The sequence below is a fragment of the Lithobates pipiens genome, unplaced genomic scaffold (assembly GCF_037356315.1).
Source record: "Lithobates pipiens isolate NorthernLeopardFrog02 unplaced genomic scaffold, aLitPip1_a1.2 Scaffold_18, whole genome shotgun sequence".
Classification (NCBI taxonomy): Eukaryota; Metazoa; Chordata; class Amphibia; order Anura; family Ranidae; genus Lithobates; species Lithobates pipiens.
In genome coordinates this window covers 151,861,096-151,888,978 of record NW_027507758.1, presented here as the reverse complement: position 1 = coordinate 151,888,978, position 27,883 = coordinate 151,861,096, and the positions used below count along the sequence as shown (strand labels likewise).

Below are 27,883 nucleotides of genomic sequence, written 5' to 3'. Positions count from 1 at the left end.
CTGGACACAAGGCAAGCGAGACTCCCAGCCAGTGCTATATACCACTATGTCATCTAAATAGGCTGATGCATATCGTCAGTGGGGTCTTAGGGTCCTGTCCATGGCCCTCTGAAATGTCACGGGGGCATTTTGCAACCCAAAAGGCATTTTTTTATATTGAAATGAACCCTCCGGGGTCACAAATTCAGTCTTCTCTTTGGCGCTACCAGTCAGGGGTATTTGCCAATACCCTTTTGTCAAGTCCAAGGTGGCAATATAGCGAGCTTTGCCAAGTCGGTCTATAAGTTCGTCTACTCTGGGCATTGGGTATGTGTCAAACTTTGTCACTGCATTAAGCTTCCTGAAGTCGTTACAGAACCTCCAAGTGCCATATCCGGTTTTGGGACCAACACGATGGGGCCAGACCAGTCACTATTGGATTCCTCAATAACATTTAGCTCCAACATTCTTTTAACTTCATTGCTGATGTCTTTTCTCCTCGCTTCAGGAATTCTGTACGGTTTGAGCTTGGCACGTACCCCAGATTCAGTAACAATATCATGCTGAACTGCTGAAGTCATGCCAGGTAACTGAAAATTTCTCTCTATTCCTTATCAGGAACTCTCTAGCTTCCTGTTTTTGGGAACATGACAAGGTGTCTGGAACTGTGACCTCAGGGATCAGAGAGGACTCAGTACCCTTAAGCATTACCGGGAGGGACCTTGCAGTTAACGCCAGTCTATCCTTCCAGGGCTTTAACAGGTTTATATGGTAAACCTGCTCGGGCTTCATTTTTCCTGGTTGATACACCTTGTAGTTGACTTCCCCCAACTCTTTCAATTACTTCAAAAGGGACCTTGCCACTTAGCCAGGAACTTGCTCTCAACAGTAGGAACTAACACCAGGACCCTGTCACCAGGTGAGAAAACCCGGAGTTGGGCCCCCCTGTTGTATATTCTCTGTTGGGCTGCCTGAGCCTGCACTAAGTGTTATTTTTACCATCGGCATGATTGCAGCAATCCTCTCCTGCATTTCAGCGATGTGCTCAATGACACTTTTATGGGGTGTCTGCTCCCCCTCCCAAGTCTAAGAGTCCCCGAGGGTGTCTCCCATAAAGCAACTCAAATGGAGAGTACCCCGTAGAGGACTGGGGAACCTCCCTGATGGCTGTGATCAGGGAGTAAACGAACATTAGCAGCATAGTCTCCAAATAGAGATCAGAGTCCTCTTGAAGAAGCATACAACTTGGAATACCTGCCACAGGTATGGTCCCAATGGTTGGGGTGAAAAAAAGAAATAGAACACATAACGGGGGGATAACCCAGATCAGGTGTCAGGTGCCCGGTCAGACAAGTGACCAGGCTCGTGCAGGGACTCAAACCAGGAAAGGGCATTTACTGGGGTTTGGAAAAAGTGCACCTGGCCTTGGTGCACTACGCTCAGTGTTGCAGGAAACATGGAGTATTGGATGGTCTTCTCCCTCAACTTTTGCTTGATGTGTTGGTACTTGGCTCTCACGGCACAGACTGCTGGGAAGTAGTCAGGAAAGAGGGACACCGATGCATTAATCTTCAGGCTCCCTTTTATGCGAGCAGCGTGCAGGAGAGAGTCCCTGCAGTTTAGGAAACGGATTACCATTGTACGAGGAGGGATGCCTGCAGGAAGCAGTCTGCCGGGTATGCTGTGGGCATACTCCAGCAGGACAAAGCAGGGGTATAGAGTCCCTCCCAAATTCGTGGGTAAACCAGCACTCCAAAAAGGAAACCGAGTCAGCACCTTCGACCCGGTCAGGCAGGCCCACCTAGTGCAGATTGCGCCTGCGTAAACTGTTCTCTAAATCGTCAGCTTTATCATCCAAGGATTGGATTTTGGTGCCATGGGTTTTTAGAGCAGGTAGGACCAGGCTGACAGTGTCTTCCAGATCACTGATACGGCGTTCAGTGTCAGAGACCTGGTCCCTCATTTTATGCATGTCCTGGCGCATTATGGTAATATCCAGCTTGAGCTCCTCCACTTTACCCATAATATCTGAATGGTTTACCTTAGTTTGAGGACAACCAGCAGGGTAGGCTCCAGGCCATCACTGGGGGATAGATGAGACGGCAGCACCGGGGGAGCGGAGGTCCCGGGAGATGGTGGCAATGAGGGATCAGGCTCCTCACCAAAGAAATACGGCATGGATGCCAAGGATAAGTGTGGTATGGTGGAGCGGCAGCCATCTTAGCAGGAGCGTGTGACGATATTCATCCTGGCTGGGGGCGGTTTATTCCCCTTTCGCTTTCACATGCACCAGAGTCCCAAAAAAAAAAAAAATCACAGGGTCTTCGAGTGTTTTGGAGAGGTATTAGCCGATACAGAGTGGCAGGTAAGGAGGATTACACAGGATTGTGCAGAGGGATCGCGGAGCTAAGACATCCGCTAACATGCTGCGTCAGGCCACACTGTTTAATTACTTAATTCATATAGTGCTACCTTGTATTCAAGTGATGAAATAATTTAGATATGCAAGGCAATTTTGGTATTATTTATGGTGGCAGCAGTGATCAGAGTTTTGTAAAATCACTATTGAAGAAGGATACACTTTTTTTTTTATTTTGATTTATCGATCACTCAATTGTATGGTGTGTTGGCTTGTAGTTTCGAGTTGATCAAGTGTCTTGCATGCACATTCGCAAAGAACAAGGCTGACAGGAGGAGATAGAAGATGTGCTTATCAACCTGCTTTTCTGTTACTGCTCAAAGGTTGGGGGAATGGAAGTGACCTAGCTTTGTTACTCAACTGCAATAGCGGAAAGTTAGGTCATCAACCTGATGTTGCTTAGTGGTACGAATGTGCAAATCTCAGGAATGGATAGATGAATTAAAATTATTTGCCCCATAAAAAAGCTCCCACATCTGTATTTGAATTGAGTGCACTGTTGAACTGTTTGCCCAGAGCTCAGTTTTAAACTGTATACAGTGCATGGTTTTCTCTGCAATCAAAATCAACCAAAATGTACAGTCATGTGATAAAGTTCACCCAATGAAAATTGTTGAAAGTCAACTTTCCATGGGGTTGTACTATATAGCAGCATTAACTTGCAAAAAAAATAAAAATCCACACAATATTACAGAGTAGAATAATCATGGTTTAATAATTGTTAAAAAGGGAACAATAATTTATGAAATGTTTTATTTTTCTCCAATTTAAACTGTATAAGCCAACATTTAAGCAATGTACGTACTATATTTCTAAAACAACTTTACTGCTTACTGCTAAAAACTTGTATTGTGGACAGCTGACAAGTTTGGCTTGTCACTTTGAGATGTTGCTAAAACTTGTCAGGATCATTCAGCAAGAATGTAAAACTTTAATTTACAGGACAATTTTAGTTTTCATTTTTTAATGGTTTAGAAATGCAACATAAACCAGGCATGAATAGTCTAAAAGACATTTCCCAGTAGCTATAACATATACCAAAAATGAAATGAAACCTTCTCTAATACCCATTTGAATATGTTATATTAAAGATATTTTAGATAGTGGTCAACAAAAGGTAAGCGGCTTTTAAAGCATATCCATCTTTTCAGTTGTGTTTTTCATACCTAGCGCTGTGGTGTTTTTTTTTTAGGCACGCTTCTCAATACTTCTGCTCTTCCCACCTGTGTGGTTGAGGGAGGATTCCTCTAGGAAATGAAAGGGGATACCAAATAAAGCAGACAGGTTTAAAAAAGCTGCAACAGTGAAAAGGTCAAAACAGTGAAATGTCACTGCTGCTATTCATGGCACTGTACATAAATTGTTGGGACGTCAAGGGCATACGGTAGGCCCAGAGCCTCCAATTTCATTCTGAAGCTGAATGTATGCGTCAAGCCTTCTTGTTTTGCAAACTGATACAGTTCGTAGTCTAGAAACCTGGATTTCCCTTTTCCCAAACCTACAAATTTACATATTTTTTTATACTCAAGTACATAGGGGCAGCATATACCACAGAAGGCACTATTATTTCCAATCTTCTATTCTCTTCTGTAGCCAATCTACAATAATAATGTCCTGATCATTCGAAAAAAATCTTTACTTCACACCCAAGATCTGCTGTCCTTGCAGTTTCCAGGATGACTTTGGCCAGTTGAGCACACTAGACCTGACAGACACACACACACACACACACACACACACACACACAAAAAAGCTCATCATAGTACACCGGATGCAAGTAGCATGCCCACTTCTCCTGTCCCCTTTCGTAGCTCCCCTCCCACTTTCCAGCAATTCTTAGCCCTTAAAACGAAGCAAAAAGTTGCCCTATATACATACAGCAGCTCCAGATGTCCAAAAAGAACGGGTCGTCAAGACAATCAGTGACATTGTTACTTTTGTATCTGCTCTGTTTCATTCATCTGCATATCAAAGTGATGAACGTTGATCTAGAGATACTGTCAGTTGGAGCACTTTGACAAGTAAAAGTTATCTTTATTTAATTTGTAAATAACTTTGCATTGCTTTGTACCATAATATATTAAAACAAGTTATAGAATAAAATTTACATTTTAATGATCAGTTAAAATTTTACTGTACAATAAAGTAAAAAAAAAAAAAAAGTTACTTTTTTGTCTAAGGATGGCATTAAAAAAAGTTCATTTTTGCAAGACAATATCACAAAAAGAAAGGCTGGTTTGTCCTAAAAAGTACTGCGGAATAAACAGGCCCATAGAATAAAAAAAAAAAAAAAAAAAAAAAAAAAAACTTATGGGTCCATAAAGAGGTAGTGGCTAAAATAAAATGGCCAGCTAGAGGACAAAGTGTTACCCAGGGGCCACTTGAAAGTCCTGCTCAAAGTAGGAAAAGTTATCGCTTTAAACCGCTAGGACTCTCCCAATTTTGGCATGTCAGAGCGATAATTTGCTTAGAGATTCCTCCTTAAAACAGAATTGAGCCCAAAAACAAAAAATATTATACTGCAGCTTGCCAATTTTTATATGTGGTGGTTGCATTAGTTCATTGTGCTTTCTTTTCAATATGTTTTTCTCCCAGGAAGTGTCTTTCAACTTCCTTTAAAGCGGTTCTGCACCTAAAAAAAAAAAAAAAAAAAAAAAAAAAAAAATATTAAAAGCCAGCAGCTACTAATATTGCAGCTGCTGACTTTTAATAAAATCACACTTACCTGTCCCAGGGTCCAGCGATGTTGGCGGCAGATGACGAGCGATCGCTCGTCTCGCTGCTGCCCCGGCTGCCATCCTCTGTCAGGGAATCGGGAAGTGAAGCATTACAGCTTCACTGCCCGGTTCGCTACTGCGCATGTGCGAGTCGTGCTGCACGTCTCTTATGGTCCCCCGCTGCGTCTCTGGGAACTGTGTGTTTCCCAGAACACAACGGGGGGGGGGGGGGCGTCTGCGGGGGTCTGCCCGGAAGTGGGTGCAGATACCTGGATTAGCCAGGTAACTGCACCCCCCTCCCCCCTGAAAGGTGCCGATCGTGGCACCGGAGGGGGGGGGGAGGGATCAGATTAGCGGAACTTCCCCTTTAGGGTGAAGAACCGCTTTAAAGAAGAACTAAACACACGAATGTAAACATTTTGCAAAACTTAAATTGAAGACATGCTTTTGATAACTGTTTCAGTTACTAGTTTGCTTACGTTAACTCTCAACTAAACAGTCAAGCCATCAAATGGCTGGTGTAATAGCTGATAACATGTACAGCACCATGGCACCTGCACATTAAACAGAGGCAATGATGGCAGCTTCGATGGCTAAAAAAGATATGTGGGTTTATTTCCACTGTAACAGACCAAGCTATCCAGCGAAAGTAGTAGTTAGAGGGTTGAGACAAACCATTAACACTGACAAGGGTACTTACAATGGTAAATTTTTATTAATTTATGTAAAACCAATTTACCAAAAGGAAAAAAAAACATTGCTGTAATTGGATATAAAAGTGTTAGCTGGAGTTTGGCCTTATTTTCATTGTGCAAGTCTGTCTACACTACCGTGAAAAAGTTTTAGTCAGGTATGAGGAAAACACTGTAAAAATGCTTCACATGCCTGACGAAGGGGTCCTGGACGACTCCAAAACCTTGCACTAGGTCTTCTGTGATGTGATTATTCTTCATTAAAGATTTGGATATAATTGACAATCGTGGCGTGCTGGCACATATGTACATTTGATGAGTATCTGCCTCTATTTCTCAATGTTGAGAACACAGTTGATCCTGACCAAATCTCCAACTCCATTTGCAGAAATCCAGCCCAAAACTTGCAAGTGACCTCCACTATGCTTCACTGTTGTCTGCAGACACTCATTGTACCGCTCTCCGGGCCTTCAGAGAACAAACTGCCTCCTTCTACAGGCAAATATTTCAAATTTTGACTCCTAAGATCAGAGCACCTGTTGCCATTATCCTGCCCCCTGGTTCCTATGTTTTCATGCATAGTTAAGTCGTTTAACCTTCTTTCCATGTTAGTAATAGTCTTCATGGAAGCCATACCACCAGACTACCCTGGAAAGTAGATGGGTGTACCTGGGCTCCACTTGTTTCTGCCTGTGTCTACGGTCATCATTGCCCGTTTCTTTGTGCTTCTTCAAAAGAGCTTGAATAGCACCATCTTGAAACTGCAGTCTGCTTTGCACCTTTTTTTCCTTTTGGGCTCTGAAGTGGGGTTACCCTCAAAATGTGTAAGCCACATAGGATTCTGCAGGGTCTTTCCATGCTAGCTATTGAGCACTTTGCATCTGGAAGCAGGCCCATCTGTTAGTTATGATATATTGACAAACACATGTGAAAAATTGAGCATCACTTAGTGCACCCTCTGTGGTTTTGTAGCATTACATAGTTCGTAAAGTTGCATAAAGACACCAGTCCATCCAGTTCAACCTGAGTGTGGGTGTGTGTCTACAATTGTCCCTATCCCTATACATTGTGTCTCATTAAGATGCTCATCTATTATTTATTTAAAAAGGTACCCATATAGCGGTGTCAATTTACACATTGCATGTTCACATTGGTTCCTACCCTCAAGGAGCCCACAATCCTAGGTCCCCAACTCACATCCATATACTAGGGACATTTTTTGGACAGAAGCCAACACATCAGCATGTCTTTGGAGTAGTGTTGAAATCCTTGCTTGGGAGAGACCTTGCTTATGCAGTATAACTACCTTGTTTGCTGTGCTCAGTTTTGCCATGGTGTATGACCTGTGACATGACACGGTCTTCACAACCGCACCTTCATAGCAGTTTGGCTGTTCCTCACCCAGATGTAAGCACCCTACATACCTGCTTTATTTAATGACATGTGAAATTGATGATCATTAGCACCTGCTTGGTATACACCTGACTCCAATCCTACAAAATGCTTGACTGCAAGTGTACAAAGTGTGCAAGTGTAAGAATTGATGCTGGTTTGAAGCCAAAAGTATAGTCAAACAAAATATTGATTTGATTTAGACTTTTCTTCTGTTCCCTCAATTTCTATTTTGTAAATTGATAAAAAAAACAATTAAAACATTTTTTTGAAAGCACTCTTACTTCACAGCTTATCTTCACACTGGCCTAAAACTTTTGCACAGTATTGTAAAAATGCTAGTGCATCCAAAACTACCCTTTCCCCAGGTTTACAATGCTACTGTCCAAAAGGTGTCTCAGTTGCTCCTCCAAGCGCACAGATACCATAAAATGAAGTATGCTACTGGCCAGATTACCAAGTGAAAATAATAAAAATAATAAAACCGAAAAAAGAAATCTAATGCAGCCATCACATTTAAAGATTGGCAAGCAGTCACATTTTTAGTTTTGTTCTTGGGTTTAATACAGCTTAAGTATCCTTGTGCGACTGTGCGTTCTGAATGCCCTCAGATTCCAAACGAAAAACTTAAATAGCTTGTGTGCAATGTATGTATTCAATGCCATGAATTTGTCAGGCTTGTACCTTCATGACTGAAATGCTACCTGTTTTTTGCCTCCATTTAAATTACACACAATATATATATATATATATATATATATATATATATATATATATATATATATATATATATATATATATATATATATATATATATACACACACACACACACACACACACACACACACACACACACACACAGACATACATATACATACATACACACACACACACACACACACAAACATATAAACATATCCATATATACATACACAAAATGCATGAAAGTGAGCAGGCAGTGCTCAGTTTGCATCACCCTTTTTTGAGGCTTATGATGATTTTTTTTTTTATATTAAAACAGAGTTAGGACAATGCTGCCTTTGCTGCCGAAAACAGAGATGAGTGCGCCATGTATGATGACCATGGTAAAACTGGTCTTAGCAAGTGTACAAGTGTACAAGTGGTACAATGGCAACGTACGCAGTCCTTTTTACACTACTTTTATCCTACATGGTTCGTACATGCAGAGGTACATAGTTAGAAGAACATGTACAACCGAGGTTATTACACACACATCCACAGCTAGTGGGCCTTAAGGGGTTAAACTTGGTGATGTTGAAAAAGGGATCTAGCACTGGCTGGATCTGCTATTATCAGTGAATTCTTTCATATGCCCTTCCAAGTCAAAGACTCCCTTAAACCACTTTCGGAAAGATAATCTCCTGTATGTATGGGGGCCTGATACACAAGGATAACTGGAACAATTCAGAAGATGACAATTTGGGCCACTTAAATTCAACTCTCAGAAAAATCCACAAAAAAAGTAAAAGACGTCTTTAAATCAGAAGCAACAGCATAGTAGCTGTAGTGGTGTGGGGCACATCAGACTGACAACACAGATGGACAGATGCATGTATACATGCTTTGGGCCTTAATGGCGTGCCAGGTTTGGGTATTAGTTCTCAGTATTATCAGATGTACTAGAAAGCACATGCTTTTGGCTCACAGAACATAGGTAAACAGAATGGCATTACAGAGAAATGGCACACTGACAACCAATGCCAACATTGGGGGAGCACTTCTGCTATAGACAAAGTTTTTATCTACATAACTACTCCTAAGACAATTCTCATCAGCTGGCAAAATAATTACAGAATAGTGTAGTACTGAAACATCCCTTTTCAAATTAGTGCCCATTACATTTCTAAAAGATAAACATTACCTCGACAAATGTCCTTCATGTAAACCGTATTTCATACCCTTTAATATAGGAACAATGGAAGAAAGGACTTTACACCAACATTTAAAAAGAAACTGTGCAGCAAAATTCATTAAATACAATCTCCGAAAGAATCTGATCCAATAAAACATACAGACATCACATTCACGCTTGCAGAGGACTTGCTCCAATTAAGAGTCATGCTTTTCCAGCAACTTCCTAAATAAAAAAAATATTGACAGAGCTCGCTGTGCTTTGGAAGTAATAATTAGAACACGGGGGTTGGTAGCTTCAATGTATACACTACAAAACAGACCGACATCTGTACTCAAGGCTCCCCTGTGTCATTAGGATTTGGTCATCAGAAAAATAACACATAAAAATCCTCTGCAGAAAGAGCAGCAATCCATAACAACAAAGTTGTAATGAAAAGAAACTGTCCATCCTTCAGAATATTTCCTCCTGCACCTGAAGGCACTCCGCCAGGATGTTCCCAATCCATTCAGTCACTATCAGATTCATCTTTATATTTAGCTCTTATGGTTTGTCCATTTTGAAGAGGCATCTCCTCGTAGTCACTCCTGTGAACACACAGATATATTAGAAAGCTTTTAGACAACCAATGTGCTTAAATACAAAGCATATAACATATGAATGGAGAACATAACTGTTACATGATGCAAGAAGTAGAAAGCAACAACTTTATTCAAATAGTATTTTTAAAACAGCTTACCTATAAAATCCTTTTCTTTGATGTACATCAGGGGACACAGAGCCACAGTAATAACTATGTGGGTTATATCGGCATATCAGGTGCTGGACACTGGCACGCCCGTATCGATTTAAAAAAAAAAAAAAAAAAAAATCGAATAAACGTCTGAACCAAAGACCAATGTTGCGGGTCTTACAGATCTGAGCCATAGAGGCCTGATGATGCACCACCCAAGAGGCACCAATTGCCCTGGATAGAGAGATTATATATATATATATATATATATATATATATATATATATATATATATATATATATATATATATATATATATATATATATATATATATATATATACACACACACACACACACACACACACACACACACACTTCTTTAAACTGAAGCTTGATCAATCACTTGACAAATCCATTTGGAAAATAGTGGCTCTTGACACTGCCTGTCCATATCTTGGACCCTCTGACAGTACAAACAAAACCTGTGTTTTGCGACCCTGAGCGGTCGTCCTTAAATAGATTCTGATCGCTCTTACTACATCAAGAGAGACTGTAGTGCTTTCTCTTCCCCAGATTAAGACTTCTGGGAAGAAAGAAGGAAGAATAATATCTTGGTTTAAATGAAAACCTGTTTCCACTTTTTTGTAAGAATTCAGGATGAGGACACCAAACCACCTCGTCCTTATGCATGATGAAATATGGCTCTTACAAGACAGAGCCGTTAGTTCCAATACTCTTCTAGCAGAAGAAATGGCAAGCAAAAAGAGATTACCTTTCTTGTCAAAGAACCAAGAGAATTTCTCGTAAGGTTCAAACGGCTCATTTAACAAAGCCAACAAGACCAATTTTAAATCCTAAGGATTTATAGGTGCCTTGATAGGGGAAATAAACCGTGCTACCCCCTGAATGAGCTACGCACCAAGAGTGGGAAGCAAGAGGCCGTAGGAAAAGACATCGAAAAGGCAAGGCCAGCTTCATTTCAGATCCCATATGCAGGAATCCTGCCTATTGACATACTTCCTGGGGTGCCAACCCCTGGATCTATACCAAGAAACCTATGCCTTCCAGATTCTATAGTAAGTGATTCTGGAAGCCGGCTTCCTGGCATTAGTCAAAGTAGACACTACTGAAGGAGATCACCCACCACCTTTTATAGAGTGGGATTCAACAGTCAAACCTGTTAAACTCCTTGTCCGTAAAGTAGGATGAAATACCAGACCCTGTGCAAGAAGGTCTAGTTATAATGGCAGAATCCAAAGGACTTCAACTGCCCTCCTTATGATCTCGATAAATTAAGATCTTCTGGGACCCACTGGGGCCACCAGAATCACCACCTTCTGTTCCTGTTTAATCCTGCGGAGAAGGCACGGAAGTAGCAGAGCTGGAGGAAATGCATAGATCAGTGAAAACTGATCCAGAGAAGACGAATGCGTCTGTTCCACCTGCTAGTGGACCCCTTGTTTGACATAAAGTTGTCAACCTTATTAATGAATCTGGACACGAATATGTCCATGTCCGGAGTACCCCATCTGACATATTGCTAGGAAGATGTCGGGGTGAAGAGATCATTCTCCTGGAAATAATTGTTGGCGTCTCAAGTAGTACGCCTGAAATATTAAAATTGCTGCTAGGCAAGGAGTGCTGTGTTCTGCCAAAGCTAGAACATTATTCACCTCTTTTCAGGCTGCACAACTTCTCGTGCCTCCCCTGGTGATCGATGTAAGCCACCGCCGTGGCTCTGTCAGACTGAATCCTGTCTGGACAGTCCCGTAATCTGACCCACAAGATTCTATGGTCAGATGTACTGCCTGAAACTTCCAACAAAGCTGATAGGCAAGGTCCTCTAACCTGGACCATCTCCCCTGGACAGAATCTTCTTCCAGGGCTGCTCCCCGGCTGGCATCTGTTGTTAACACCTTGCAGGATAAAGATTCTCCCTCTTGTTGGATAACAACCACCAATTTAGGCTCTGACCTATGTCAGGAGCCAAGCGTATTGGAAAAAAACAAGGCCTGAATCCTCTTTATTCCAGACCAACAGGATGGTGTCTTGAAGAAGTCTTTGAATAAAACTGCGCGTAAGGGACGGCCTTGAAGGAGGCCACCCTTTCCCCTAAAAATCTCCTGCAGCCAAAATGAAGGAATTTTCCTTTCCTGAGAAGTTCAATTAGTCCTACAATGGAACTGATTCACGTCTGGGGTAAGAATACCTTCTTCTGTATGGTATCTATAACCAGCCCCCAAGTGACCTCCTTGATGGTTTTAAGGAGAATCTTCCTAGGCTGAGAATCCAACCTAGAGATTTCAGCTACCTACAGCTGAGATCAGACTTTGGTTTTAGACCTGAGACTGAATGATCTATTCAAAGTAGATCTTCTAATAGGCTAGGACCGCTATGCCTTGAGCCTTTAACCTGGCTAACGGAGGTGCCAGAATCATTCAGAACACTTGTAGTGCTGTGGCTAAGCCGAATGGCAGTGCCACGATTGATAAAATATAACTTTATATTTGAAACTGCAGAGATTTCTGGTAAGCGGGAAAATTTGGCACATGTAGATATACAACTCCCCTCCTTGCAGGATGGACACAGCCAATCGAATTATGAAAGGATCGGATGTTTAAGTGCCGATTCAGATCTCAGAGATCTGGAGTGGGTCTTGCCTCTCTGCTTGGCTCTGGGACCTTAAAAGGTTTGAGCCAAAAACCCCTGTTCCAATAAGGGAATCTCTGATATCACCGACTGGGATAACAGCTGATCCAGAGACCAGAAAGAGGCTTCTCTTCTTTCTTTTTTTTTTCTGGAACCTTAGGAACATTTTATGAGGAGACGCGACACTCTTGCATAAAGACTGCCACATCAGCAGCCCTAAGGACCCCACAGGCAGCACCCGAACCCCAGACTCTCAGATCAAAAGCCGACTGGGCCATCCAGGTCCTTGAAACTCTAGATGTAACCTAGAGAAAAAAAAAAAAAAAAATTGCAGAAATCACTCTGCTCATAACATAGTTCCTGCCAGACTTTGAGAATTGCAGGACCTTCCCCTCACTCAAACGATTGGGGGTGCTCCTTCATGAGAAAGCCTTAACATTCTACTTCATGGGCTTTCTGCCCCAAGATCCTGGTGCTGCCCCTGTCAAGACTGCCTAAAGGCAGATACCCCAGGCATTAGGGAGAGGTTGCATGATTAAAGGAAAACTGTTTGAACCTCCTTTATTGGTGAAGAGAGCTTTACCCCTTTTGGATGTACTTATCCACTCTATATAGTAGTACCCCAGGAAGGCTGGCTAAGCGTTTTCACCTGGTCCTTCGGCTGATCAATATCTCAGCCATGGACCTCTGCAAAAATGCACTAGTCCAAGTATAAGCCATAGGACTTAAACGATCGAGTCCTTCATAGCATCTGTGAGACACAGTGTGTCAAATACTCCAGCCCCTTGCCGGGCCTCCTGATCAGGCAGAACTTTCAGGTATCTTACACCTGTTACTTAACCCCTTGGAGGCCACCTTCCAATGCATTGGCGTGACTCAAAATGTGCTCCACCACAATAGTGGAGCAGACGTTAAAGGGTTAATGGACTGAACTACTCCAATTGCAGTCAGAACTGCAAAAGACATCTTGTCTTTAAAAGGAAAATCCAACCTTAACTTGCTGGATCCTTTAACATCAGTGCATTATTCGCTGGACATGTGTGACTCACTGAGGTGACTGCAGTATTAATAGCTGGAACCCCCCCTCCCCATTTCTTTCATAGAATGAATGGGAAAAAACATCCCCAGGTGGGGGAGGTTCAAATGAACCCTATTAGAGGTAGATACCTCAAGAGCCAGTGGCAGGCAAGAAAAGGATTAAGTAAGGGAGTAGACAAACACCTGACATGTGCGGCTACTCCCTCCTTGTTAAGATCCTCTGAAGAGGAAAAATAAGTATGTTCCAAAATTTGGGAAGATCTACCTGATCCCCAGCCTCCTGCACCTTAACAAAAGGGCCCAGATTACTAGATGAGAATCTGCTATGTTTAGTCCTACTATGGAGAGACATCATAGCAATAATCTTTTAAATGGTAGAAGAAAAACCTGTTTATATGAAATACACAGGGACAGAAGTGTTCTACCCTTGATGGCTTCATCTGACTGGGCATATTTTACCTCTCGGGAGGAAGACATTCTTTTGGAAGGGTTTTTAGTTTTTTGTATACCATTAACCCCTTAGGACGCTTAGAGGGGTTCCTGGTCCCTTTGTTACTCATAGCTTACAGTACAAAGCAGAGCCAGTACCAGCAAAAGAATGTTTTGCTTGCTAGGCTATAGTACAGTACAATAACTGATATTAATCCTAGCTATACAGTACAATGTTGCCAAAAGGAAAATGCCTGTGTCACCAAACCTGATCAGCAACCACTCTGCTCTGTCCCTCCACCGCCAGGCAGTAGCTTCTCTTGCAGAGCTCTAACTACTTCCTACACATGTGGCCGGCGTCTGACGCAGTTTAGCCACGCCCCGTGTGAAAACAACCCCCCCCTTCCTGTTTCAAACAGGGAAGCGAATCTCCCGAGTGAGCACTGGCATCATGGCGGACGGCGGCGGGGGACTAAAGCTTCCGCTCGACGAGCGGCCGCGACCTACCCAAAAATTTTTTATTTTTTTTTAAAGAAAAAGAGGCAGCTGGCTGGCATTCAAATAAATCAAAATTGCCAATCTGGGGGCCCAGGAAGTGATCAGACCCCCCTTCATACCTGAGGGTCTGAGCTGGCTTGAACGGAGAGGAGAGTGGACCTTCTGCTGTTTCCAGTGTCAGAATGGTGAGTGCTCAATACAGCCTCCAGTGGTGACACAGACATGACATGACAACACAATACATGGAAGGAGAGATTATCTCCCCTACCTTTCCTCGCAGCAAGGTTTGTCAGAGATAAAAAAAAATCCTTTGCGGTAGGCTCCAAGACCTTGAAAGGGAACCTTCAGGAACAGGGGTACACTCAGGTAATCCCGCAATCCTGGACCTGCGAGAAGACCCTGCCAGTAAACTTTTATTGGCCTTACTACCAAAAAGTACTGGATCCCAGGGCCCAGCTTTAAAAGCATTCACAAGCAAAACCTCGTGTCTTTGAATGACTAGGCCCGGGTACCGTTCATTTAGTCTATTACAGAGACAGCCCGTGGAGCTCAGTACAGACATCCTTACACATGCCCAACACCTTAGACACTGAGGACTCCCAGCAATGGGAGGGGTTATATGGGGGAAGTTCACGCCTTAAGGGGCGTGCCAGTGTCCAGCACTTGATATGCCGATATAACCCACATAGTTATTACTATGGCTCTGTGTGCCCTGATGTAAGAAAATAAATATATATTTTGTATACACAGTATAGGGGTTAGTTTACAAAAAAAAAAAAAAACTGAAGCGTGCAAAATCTGGTGCAGTTGTGCATGGATGCCAATCAGCTTCTAACTTTATTATACAGGTTTTATATAGCGCCAACAGTTTGTGCATCGCTTAACAAAATAAAGGCAGACATTACACTACAATTTGGTACAAGAGGAATCAGGGGGCCCTGCTCATTAGAACTTACAATCTAAAAAGGAAGGGTCAATTGATACAAAAGGTAATAGTTGTGGGGGGTGAGCTGATGGAGGAAATGAAACAGTGTTAGAAGCAGGATAGGCCTCTTTAAATAGAAGAATTTCGAGGGATCATCTAAAGATGGATAGATTAAGGGATAGTTGGACAGATTGGGGTAGGGAGTTCCAAAGGATGGGAGAAGCTCTGGAGAAATCCCGGAGGCAAGCATGGGAGGAGGCGACGGGGAGCTAGAGAGCAGGAGGTCTTGGGAGGACTGAAGAGAGCAGCTTGGTTGGTATTTTGGGACTAGGTTAATGATGTAGCTTGGGGCAGTGCTATAGATGGCTTTGTAAATTATTGTTAGCACTTTGAATTTTATTTGTTGGGTGAGTGGAAGCCAGTGGAGGGATTGGCAGAGAGGGGTGGAGGACACTGAATGCTTGGTAGGGTGGAGGAGTCTTGCAGCGGCATTCATTATGGACTGAAGGGGGGATAGTCTATGTAAAGGTAATCGAATGAGCAGGGGTTTCAGTAGTCGAGGCGAGAGATAACCAGGGAGTTAATTAGAAGCTTAGTTTCATAGTTCGTAAGGTTGAATAAAGACACCAGTCCATCCAGTTCAACCCGAGCGAGTGTCTACAATTGCCCCTAAAAAAATGGTGGTTTCATTCATTAAAAAGGGGCGTATTCTGGAAATGTGGCGGAGGCTAAGGTGGCATGATTTGGACAGAGAATGTATGTGGGCCTGAAAGGACAGTTCAGAGTCTAAGGTTACACCTAGCACCCTGGCATGTGAGGACGGACTGATAGATGTGCCATTGATCTTGACAGAGAAGTCAAGGGAAGGGGCACGTGAGGGAGGGAATATTAAGAGCTCAGTTTTAGATAGATTCAGTTTGAGGAAGTGGTTTGACATACAGGCTGATATGTCTGTTAGTAAATCAGTGATGTGCGAGGAGATTGATGGGGTGAGCTGAGGGGCAGAGAGATAGATCTGGGTGTCGTCAGCATATAAATGGTAGCTGACCCAGGGAGGACGTGTAGATCAAGAATAGTAGAGGTCTAAGGACAGAACCTTGGTGGACCCCAACGGTAAGAGGAAGTGGAGAGGAGGAAGTCACACTGAAGGTGCAACGAGATAGGCAAGATTTGAACGAATGGACAGTGCAGACATGGAGACCAAGAAAACTGAGTTTTTGAGGAGGGGGTGGTCAACTGTATCAAAAGCAGTGAAAAGGTCCAAGAGTAAGAGTACGGAATAATGACCGATGGTTTGGGCTGTTAAGTCGTTTGTGAGTTTTAGGAGGGCAGTTTCTGTGGCGTGCTGTGGGCGAAATCCAGGTTGAAGGGGATCAAGAAGGTCATTCTCAATGTGGTGGTCGCTCAGTCGGTTGTAGACTAAACATTCAAGGAGTTTGGAGGCAAAAGGGAGTAAAGAGATGGGTCTTAGGTTGTTAAGATTGGTGGGGGTCTAGTGAGGCCTTTTTGGTATGGGAGTGACTAGCGCATGTTTTAGAGGGTCAGGGAAGATGCCAGTAGAGAGTGAGAGGTTGAAGATATGTGTTAAAGCGTGTAGTATAGCGTAAGATGGTGGCCATAGTATTTTAGAAGGAACATGAGTGGAATTATTAATATCACTAGACAGCCCTAAGTAACAAAAGTGGCCAAAAACAGGCATCTTAGGATGTATCAAGGAGATAAACCATAACACTGTAAACTTAAAGTGATCGTTTTTCGAATAAAATAACAAACATGTTATACTTACCTGTTCTGTGGAGTGGCTTTGCACAGAGCAGCCCAGATCCTCCTCTTCTTGTGTCCATGGCTCTAGCTCCTGGCCCCTCCCTCCTGCTGAGTACCCCCACAGCAAGCAGCTTTCTATGGGTGCATCTGAGCCAAGCTGAAGCTCAGTGCATCCATTCAGACACGGAGCCGCGGCCCAGCCCTGCCCCCTCTCTCTCATGATTGGTTAACTGAGTTTGACTGACAGCAGGGGGAGCCAATGGTGCCATTGCCATGTCTCAGCTAATTAGGAGGGATAGTCCTCGATTGCTGAGGCACTTGTGGACATCGCTGGATAGAGATAGGGCCAGTGCTGTATTTTGGCCTAGGCCGACAAGGCCCAGGCCTAGGGCGGCGCCGCCCCCAGCCTGATCACATATTTACCCAGCACAGCAGAATACTGACAGGCAGAATTGCCGGAACTACGGGATGCGGAAGGGGAAGAAGCGTTGGGCGTAACAACTGGAGGAGGATGCAGGCAAGGTTCAGTGTGCATGCAGCCCCAAGGTTAAAAGTCTCCCAGCTGAAGATACAGGACACAAAGCAGAACTGCAGTACGGTGCTGAGTGCTATCCTGCACCAGTCTAAACTACTTTGCATTCTCTGTCAGGCGGAGTGAGAGCCCCCTGACAGGTGACTTCTAGTCCCGGCCTCTGAGGTGACATCATTCAAATGGGACAGGAAGGGAGTGTGGCACCCATAAACTGAAGTACAGTAGTAGTAGTAAACTTTGCGGCAGAGGGTGGGCGCTCCGTGTGTAATGGGTGGGAGCTCTGCAATGAGGGGCATGGAGAGGCAGTGGCATATCTCGGGGGGGGGGGGGGGGGGGGGTGGCTCACACCAGGTACTACAGCTCCAAGGTTGCCAATGGAGATCAAGTCTAATGACATATACTGTTAGCTTGTCTGGTTACTCACAGTGGTGCAGACACCTCACAGGGTACAATTGCTAAACCACTCTGCTCCTCCTGCCCACCCCATAGAAAAGCATTCTTAGTGGCACTGCAACTGCTGTTGCTTAGCTACACTGCAACAGTAGCTGCAGTGTCCCCAAGAATGCTTTTTTATGGGGTGGGCAGGGGGAGCGGAATGATTTAGCAATTGTACTCCCGCATAGCTCCTGCCCACATAGCATCATGCTGCCATACGCATTTCTCTGGCAGAAAGTGCCGCAGCACAAATTTAAAGGGGAGAACCTGCCTAAAACTGTAAGACCTATATTAAAAGTGGAAGTTTAGTCCTGAGTTCTAAAATATGCGGACAGGCAGGGATTTTAATACAGAATAGACATGCTTCATCTCTTCTGCATTAAAGTTACTTACCTGCCCATCTGTTGCTGTACAGTGCGCCATGCACACCCTCTGCGGAACCCGCTCTGCTCTATTGGCGGTCGGATGTAAACAAATTCTACTGTCCATTTACACCTGACTGTGATCTGATCTGATCCGCCCAGACGGAGGGGAACAGATCCCCATCAGTTTGTTTTTAGTGGACTAGATTAGATTAGAGATTGCACCTGCTACTCCATAGAGGAGAATGGAGGGTTCAATTGGGTTTTCCTGAAAAACAGACAGACAGATCAAATTGGACTGCTCATGTGAAAGGAAGTAGTAGGACAAATCTAGATGATGGGGGGGGGGGGGGGGGGGGGGGCGTTCGATCTTAGTTTTGCCTAGGGCAGCACACAACTAAAAATACACCACTGGATGGGGCTCAAGTATTAGGGGGGCTGCTGCACACAGAAGGCTTTTTATCTTAACGCATAGAATGCATTAGGATAAAAAAAAACTGACTTTGCAATCACTTTAATTGTGGGTAAATGTTATCCCTTAGGCTACTTTCACACTGTGGCAATTTACAGGCGCTACAGCTCTAAAAATAGCGCCTGCATAGCGGCTGTAGAGCCTCTTCCGTCTCTCCAGTGTGAAAGCTGTGCTTTCACACTGGAGCGGTGCGCTTGCAGGGCGGTAAAAATAGTCCTGCAAGCAGCATCTTTGAAGCACTGTAGGAATGGTTTATACACCGCTCCTAAAGCACCCTTGCCCATTGAAATCAATGGGGCAGTTTTAACCCTTTTTTCGGGCGGTAGCGGAGGCTAAAAGCACCCCGCTAGAGGCCGAATAGTGCTGCTAAAACTACGGTAAAGCGCCGGCTAAAAATAGCACCGCTTTACCATCGACGCCTGCCCCAGTGTAAAAGTAGCCTTAACCACTTGCTGAACAGCCATCATACTGCAGCGAGTCGCCACGATCCCACAAACGGTCGTAGCTGTACGCCGGCTCCTTTAAGCAAGATAGCAGGTGCGTGCCCACCGCACTGCGGGGGTGTCGAAGCTGATGACCGCCAGACACGAGCGACAGAACAGGGACGTGTGTGGTGTAAACACACAAATCCCTGTTCTGTGAGGAGAGGCAATGCAGATCTTGAGTTCCTAATAGCTAGGAACCACGATTTGTCATCTCTTATAGTCAGTCCCCTCCCCCCACAGTTAGAACACACACTAGGGAACACAGTTAACCTCTTTATTGCCCCCTAGTGTTAACCCCTTCCCTGCCAGTGATATTTATGCAGTAATCGGGGCATTTGTATGACACGGATCGCTGTATAATTGTCACTCGTCCCAGAAATATGTCAAACGTGCCCAATGTGTGCGCCATGTTGCAGTCTCGATAAAAATCACAGATCACCATTACTAGCAAAAAATAATAAAAATGCCATACATCTATCCCCTATTTGTAGGCGCTATAAAACTTTTGCGAAAACCAATCAATATACACTTATTGCAATTTTTATTACCAAAAATATGTAGAAGAATACATATTAGCCTAAACTGAAATTAACCACTTGTGGACCGCCTCACGGGGATGTACGTCCTTTTTTTGAAGAGGGATATCTCGGTAACGGCAGCAGCTGCTGCCACAATATCCGTCGGCTGTACGATAACGGTGGTCTCCGCGGCGGATTCGCCGCGAGATCACCGCTATCGGCGGCGGGAGAGGTGCCACCCCCCCTGCCGCCGCCCTCCCGCATCTTCCGCCGCTTACCGGAGCAGTCGGTAGCGGCGGAGGCGATCGGGTCCTCTTCCTAGCTCAGCATAGAGACAAGTGAGGCTAAGATGGCCCCCACTCGTGTCTATACCATAGGAGGGCGGAAGCGACGTCAAAACGTCACTTCCGCCCATACCTCTTAAAGGTATATTTTTTTTTTAAATGTCAGATTTTCTTTATTTTTTGCATTTTAGCCCAAATATGAGATCTGAGGACTTTTTGACCCCAGATCTCATATTTAAGAGGACCTGTCATGCTTTTTTCTATTACAAGGGATGTTTACATTCCTTGTAATAGGAATAAAAGTGATCCATTTTTTTTTTTTTTTAAACAGTGTAAAAATAAATAAAATAAATTAAAATAAATAAGAAAAAAATTTTTTTTTAAAAAAACACCCTGTCACGACGAGCTTGCGCACAGAAGCGGGCGCATACGTGAGTAGCGCCCACATATGAAAACGGTGGTCAAACCACACATGTGAGGTATCGCCGCGATCGGTAGAGCGAGAGCAATAAATTCTAGCCCTAGACCTCCTCTAACACAAAAAATGCAACCTGTAGAATTTTTTAAATGTCCCTTTTGGAGATTTTTGAGGCTAAAAGTTTGACGCCATTCCAGTTTGACGCAATTTTGAAGCGTGACATGTTGGGTATCAATTTACTTGGCATACCATTATCTTTCACAATATAAAAAAAATTGGGCTAATTTTACTGTTGTCTTATTTTTTTATTCAAAAAAGTGCATTTTTTCAAAAAAAAGTGCGCTTGTAAGACCGCTGCGCAAATACGGTGTAAAAAAAAGTATTTCAATGACCGCCATTTTATTCTCTAGGGTGTTAGAAAAAAAACAATATAAAATGTTTGGGAGTTCTAAGTAATTTTCTAGCAAAAAAAACAGTTTTAAACATGAAAACACCAAGTCTGAAAAAGAGGCCTGGTCCTTAAGTGGTTAAAAAAAAAAAAAAAAAAAAAAATTAATTTAAATTGGGGATATTTATTAGAGCAAAAAGTACAAAATATTGCGTTTTTCAAAATTTATGTTATAGCATGGTCTGGTAATTTGAAGAGTACTAAAAATCAGTCCAGTAGAGCCATCATTTAAGGGCATTGCTCCTCCTGATTATTGGCTGCTGCCATCAACTACTGAATTTCGCTAATCTTAGAGAATCACAATATATGGGGGTTGTGGTTAGTTTCCAACATGATAGAAATGCACGCTTTAGCTACATTGAGTAGATGGATAAGCAGGGATCTTTTATATCTAGATATCAGCGTTAGATGGAGCAGGAAGGCAGCTGGGTAATTAGGCATCTTTAAGTCTGCGTTAACTCCTGGTTTCATTTTACACAACTAACCTTTCTTTAGAGCAGACTTGCACACATTTATTGTGGTAATGTACTTTAAATTTTTAACATGCGTTACCAAAACACATAGTAATGCATGAGTATATTTGGGTTGCCATCTATTCTGAATGGCCACCTTAAAATGTACAAATGGATACAAATCTGCCCAAAACGCACATGTGCTATAGCACACAACACAAGACGTAAACCATGTACACTGTGGTGTACTACATTGTGAAAATTAGACTGGTGCTTTTCTAATGTGCCAAGGTATGTTGAGAGCCCAACTAAAATATATGGGCTACCATAAGGCAACGTACCTCAGGGCACAAAAATGCAAAATGAAGAGGTGTGACGAAAAAAAAAAATAGTACTCCACAATTACACAAAAGCAAACAACCTACCCATATATTACATCATCATCTGAGTCATTTAGCATCGAAAAGGCAGGATTATCTTTCAACTGTGATTCTGTAAAATAAACAGAAGTAAATAAATTGATGCAATTCTAATAAAGCAATTAATCATATATTCATTAAACTCTAAGGCTGCATTCACACCTCAGCGTTTCGTTTTCAGGTAGAAAGTCACACGATTTTATACAGGTCAAAAGGTCACCAATGTAAAAAGCTGAAAACGACTAATCTTCTTTTAGCATGTAGTTTGCATGTTGATTTGCTTTTTGTGTGTATTTTGGCAAACAGCACATTTGATAGCCACTTTTGGGATGTGATTAATTAATGGCACCGCAAGCATATCATGCATTGTGCATGTGTTTACGGAATACACACAAAAACGCAGGTAAAAAAATTAACCAAAATACATGTTAAAAAAAACACATAAATGCACATAAAAATGTGATAAAATACATTTGAAAAAACAAGCCAAAATGTGTTTTGAAAAAAACCAAAAAATGCATCAAAAACTACCAAAATGCACACAAAAAAAAGGCCCAAAAAGCCAAATTGAATTTTTTTTGGGCATAGAGCATTGTGCATTTTTTCAATGTGCCTTTTGGAATGTTGGTAGTGTATTTGTCAAATGACAAAACGTGTGTCAAAATGCATGTCTGCTAACTGCATTTGGGGTGCCATTAACAATGAATGGCACCCAAAAGTGTATTGCGTATTTTGACACAATTTTAGAGCAATTTGGAATTGTGGCAAGAATTGCGCAATTCTGCATTGCTCAGATGTAAATGGGTCCTTAAAAAAAATACCTAATGACTATACTGTGTGTGTGTGCGTGTTTTTGTACCGTGTGTATATACACAGCATCTCACAAAAGTAAGTACACCCGCCACATTTCTGTAAATATTTTATTACATCTTTTAATGTGACAACACTGAAGAAATTACACTTTGCTACAATGTAAAGTAGTGAGTGTACAGCTTGTATAACAGTGTACAATAGGATTTTAATAACAGCTTACCTGTAAAAATCCTTTTCTTGGAGTACATAATGGGACACAGAGCCTTAATTACTTAATGAGTTATAGCAGGGGTGCCAAACCAGTGGCCCGCGGAGCCCTCTGATGTGGCCCCCGACCTCCTTTTGTGGGATGGTGGATTGGCAAGCCCAGATCATGGGTTGCAGACCTGAAATCCCAGAGCATTTGTGTTGTTAATGAAGCCGTCAAAGCAAGCGGCTGTGGAGCAGAGCTGTACAAGCTGATGCTTCCTGTATAGCGCCGTCTCCTGCCACAGGTGGAGTGATACCAAATGCACTCTGCCCAGGAAAGCAACAGCAGGCGATACCTGAATGGAAGACTGTTAATAAAGGTCAGTTTATTACTAAAAGTGTATATATGGGCATATCTGCGCAGTGGTTACTGGGCTGCTTTCAAACTGATCTGCAGGTGCAGCTGAGCCTTCAGGTTACCTGCACCGAGCCACAGACTTCTGCTATTACCTATGAGTTTGGTGTGCTTTCAGAAAGTGCGCCACACCTGCAGGATATAATAGACGTCTATGGCAAAGTGTAGCTAACCCACAGGAAAGACACCGGTGCACTGTGCTACATTAGTGTGAAAGGGCCCTTTCACACAATCGGCTCGACCCAATCAGACCCTATATTCAACTCTATGAAATGGCAGATGTAAACAGATTTGTGTCCATTTACACCCCCTACCTCCAATCTGATTCGCTATTAAAAAATAAATTAAAAAAAACACAGAAGGGGATAAATCCCCCTTCCGTCAGGGTTGATCAGATCGGAGGACCCATAGAGTAGAGTGGGCTGTGTCCATGTCCGCTCTGCACAGACCTGTCATCCGTCTGCTCTGCTCATTGTAGCCCACAACCGGTTACCAAGTCGATTAAGTGGCCCCCGCTTTTCAAAAGGTTGGGCACCCCTGAGTTATAGCCTACCGTCAGGTGTTGACACTGGTATACCCTAATTAGGGAAGTTTACTCCCCTATATAATCCCTCTTCCTTCCAGGAGCACATCAGTTTTTGTAGCAAAGCAATATACTCGTATCCCAAAAAAAAAAAAAAAAAAAAAAAAAAAAAAAAAGGAGGGGAGGGACTTCTGTGTCCCATGATGTACTCCAAGAAAAGAATTTTACAGGTAAGCTGTTATAAAAAATCCTATTTTCTTTATCGTACATCATGGGACACAGAGCCTTAATTACTCAATGGGACGTCCTATAGCAATGCCATAAGGGGATGTGGGAGAAAACAACCTGCAGGGTACACCCAGACTTGAGGATTTATACTACTGCTTGCAGCACACTGCACCCGAAGGCGATATTCTCATACCTCCTTATGTCCACCGGATAAAATTTTGTGGAAGTATGCACTGAAGACCAAGTTGCAGTCTTACAGATCTGAGCCATGGAGGCCTGATGACGCACTGCCCAAGAAGCACTAACTGACCTGGTAGAATGTGCCTTAAAGAGGAAGTAAACCCTGATGGGTTTACTTCCTCTTTTTTTCCCTGCAAAGGTAAAGCATAATGGACTACTATGCATCGCATAGTAGCTCATTATGTGTCACTTACCTGACACAGGAGCCAGCGAAGTCGCCGCTGTCCCCTGTAGTCCGCCGCATCCATGTTGCTTGTGGCGTCTCGCAGCTCCGACGAATCACAGCGGCGCAACCGCGATGACGTCACTCCCGCGCATGCGCACGGGAGTCGCGCCTCGCAGCTCCGCCGCTGTCATACGGCGAAGCCGCGATGACGTCACTCCCGCGCATGCGCACGGGAGTCGACAAATTTGGCAAATCCATTCTTGGATTTGCCGCATTTAGTGCGCCTGCGCGCCGCTGTCTACGGCGCATGCGCCGTAGACAGCGGTGCCCATTTTCGGGCAAATATCTCCTAAACCATATAGGTTTAGGAGATATTGCTTGGACCTACAGGTAAGCCTTAATCTAGGCTTACCTATAGGTCCAAGTTGTTTGGAAGGGTTTACTTCCTCTTTAACTTGAAAAGGGGAAATTTGACCCCATAAACCATAAGTTTGAATTATTACTTGCCAAAATCACTTAGTAACAGTGGATTTCAACGTTACCTGTCCCTTCTTAGGACCCTCCAGCAGAATAAATAAGACATCAGTCTTACAAATCTGAGCAGTTTTCTTTAAACTAGATTTTCACTGCTCTCACCACATCAAGACAATGTATTGACTTTTCTTCCCTGAAACATGGTTTTGGAAAAGACGATGGCAGGACAATAGCCTGGTTCAGGTGAAAACCTGAAATGACTTGGCAAAAAGCATGGACGAGGGCGTAACACCACTCTGTCCTCATGAAATATGGCTCTTTACTTGAAAGAGCAGCCAATTCTGAAACCCTCCTTATTGAGGATATAGCAACCAAAAATACCAACTTCCTTGTCAGAAGGACTAGAGGAATTGGTTCAAATAGCTGCTTCGGATATGAGGTCCCAGGTATCATCCAGTTTAGGCCTCAGTGGCACTTCTGGAGGTATCTGGTTTCTTTTTATGGGGGAATTTAAATCTAGCATGGATCCCTCCTGGAGCTACTCAGAGCACTTCTTTACTCGTGACCAACACCTTAGCCACTGGTGAAAAAAAAACGGAATATTTGTACTCACCGTAAAATTATTTTCTCTGAAGTTCATTGACGGACACAGCATCTTCACCTTGACCTTAGGGTTATATCGCCCCTTCAGTAGAGGACTAGGCAGAACATGTTAAAAACAGCAAAACTGCACAGTACCGCCCAGGGGGTGGTCCTACTGGCTATAACCCCTCACGCTGCATGCAGCAGCTCATTTAGTCAAAAAGCAGTATAAAACATACATAGGAGGGGTGTGTGCTGTGTCCGTCAATGAACTTCAGAGAAAAGGATTTTACGGTGAGTACAAAAATCCTATTTTCTCTTCCGTTCATTGACAGAAATCTTCATCTTGACCTTAGGGACGTCCCCAAGCAAAAAAACAAGGAGTAGGAACATCAAGAAAATAACTCCATCCATAACAACCAGAGCTCCTCAATGTTGGAGTTGCAATCGTAAACAGCTGCCTGCAAAGATGCACTCACATCAACCTTGTAAAATGTAATGAAAGTGTGAATGGACGACCAGGTCACCACCTTACACACCTGGGAAATGGACGCTTGATGTGCCAGGAAAGGGGCCCCCGTGGTTCAGGCTTATGCCCCCTTAAGGCATAAGCCTGAACCACGATCTGTCTAATCCACTGAGAAATGGTGCTGACGAGACCGCCAGGCCCTTCTTCGGACCAGCCACCGATACAAACAGTGAGTCCGACCTCTGAAAAAGGAGCCATAGCAGACAGATACACCTGTAGAGCCCGGACCACGTCCAAGGAATGCAAAGCACCCTCTTTGGGGTGTGATGGCCAAGGACATAAGGATGGAAGCACAAAGTCCTCATTTAGATGAAAGGCCGACACCACCTTTGGAAGAAACGAAGGCTGCGGGCGCAGCACTGCCTTACCCTTGTGAAGGACCAAGTAGGGAGATTTACATGACAAGGCTGCTAACTCAGAAACCCTCCTGGCAGATGTAATCGCCACTAGAAAGACTACTTCTTGAGAGAGTGTCAACAAGGGCATCTCACTAATGTTTTCAAATGGCGGTTTCTGAAGCACCGGGAGCACCCGATTCAAATCCCATGGAGGCAGCGGTGGTCGAACCGGAGGGGCCACATGTCGAACACCCAAAGGTCGTTGAAAAAAAAAAAGAAGAAAAAAAAAGAAGAATAGCGCCAAAGCTGACACCTGCCCCTTAATGGTACTTAAGGCAAGTTTCTGATTCACTCCTCGCTGCAAAAATAGCAGGATCCTGGAAACTGAATATGTACGCGGACGCCACCACATCTCCTCATACATGGAGATGTAGGCCTTCCACGTACGATGATAAATCTTCTGAGAAGAGGACTTCCGTGTCCTCAGCATAGTGGAAATTACAGAATCCGACAGACCTCTGTCCCTTAGCACCTGGCTTTCAACAGCCATGTCATTAAAGCCAGCGACTGTAAAGTAGGATGAAGTACAGTGGTGTGAAAAAGTGTTTGCCCCCTTCCTCAGTTCCTGTTCCTTTGCATGTTTGTCACACTTAAGTGTTTCGGAACATCAAACCAATTTAAACAATAGTCAAGGACAACACAAGTAAACACAAAATGCAATTTGTAAATGAAGGTGTTTATTAATAAAGGTGAAAAAAAATCCAAACCATCATGGCCCTGTGTGAAAAAGTGATTGCCCCCTAAACCTAATAACTGGTTGGGCCACCCTTAGCAGCAACAACTGCAACCAAGCGTTTGCGATAACGTGCAATGAGGCTTTTACAGCGTCCTGGAGGAATTTTGGCCCACTCATCTTTGCAGAATTGTCCTAATTCAGTTACATTAGAGGGTTTTCGAGCATGAACGGCCTTTTTAAGGTCATACCACAACATCTCAATAGGATTCAGGTCAGGACTTTGGCTAGGCCACTCCAAAGTCTTCATTTTGTTTTTCTTCAGCCATTCGGTGGTGGACTTGCTGGTGTGTTTAGGATCATTGTCCTGCTGCAGAACCCAAGTTGGTTTCAGCTTGAGTACACGAACAGATGGTCGGACATTCTCCTTCAGGATCTCTTGGTAGACAGCAGAATTCATAGTTCCTTTTATCACGGCAAGTCTTCCAGGTCCTGAAGCAGCAAAACAGCCCCAGACCATCACACTACCACCACCATATTTTACTGTTGGTATAATGTTCTTTTTATGAAATGCAGTGTTCCTTCTATGCCAGATATACTTGGACACACACCTTCCAAAGAGTTCCACTTTTGTCTCATCGCTCCACAGAATGTTGTCCCAAAAGTCTTGGGGATCATCAAGATGTGTTGTGGAGAAATTGAGACGAGCTTTGATGT

General features: G+C 43.4%; 1 protein-coding gene across 2 annotated transcripts in view; it reads right to left on the bottom strand.

Moving 5' to 3' along the window:
• Positions 1-9,102: 9,102 nt before the first annotated feature.
• The window catches only part of TMEM181 (transmembrane protein 181), a 97,300-nt gene continuing 78,519 nt past the window's right edge, over positions 9,103-27,883 (bottom strand). For both annotated transcript variants that reach the window (XM_077486275.1, XM_077486276.1), the window contains exons 16-17: positions 21,943-22,009; positions 9,103-9,660 (exon numbers count right to left, since the gene is read on the bottom strand). In XM_077486275.1, the coding sequence (XP_077342401.1) occupies positions 9,582-9,660; positions 21,943-22,009 (146 nt within the window). In that variant the 3' untranslated portion in view covers positions 9,103-9,581. The remainder of the gene's footprint in view (positions 9,661-21,942; positions 22,010-27,883) is intronic.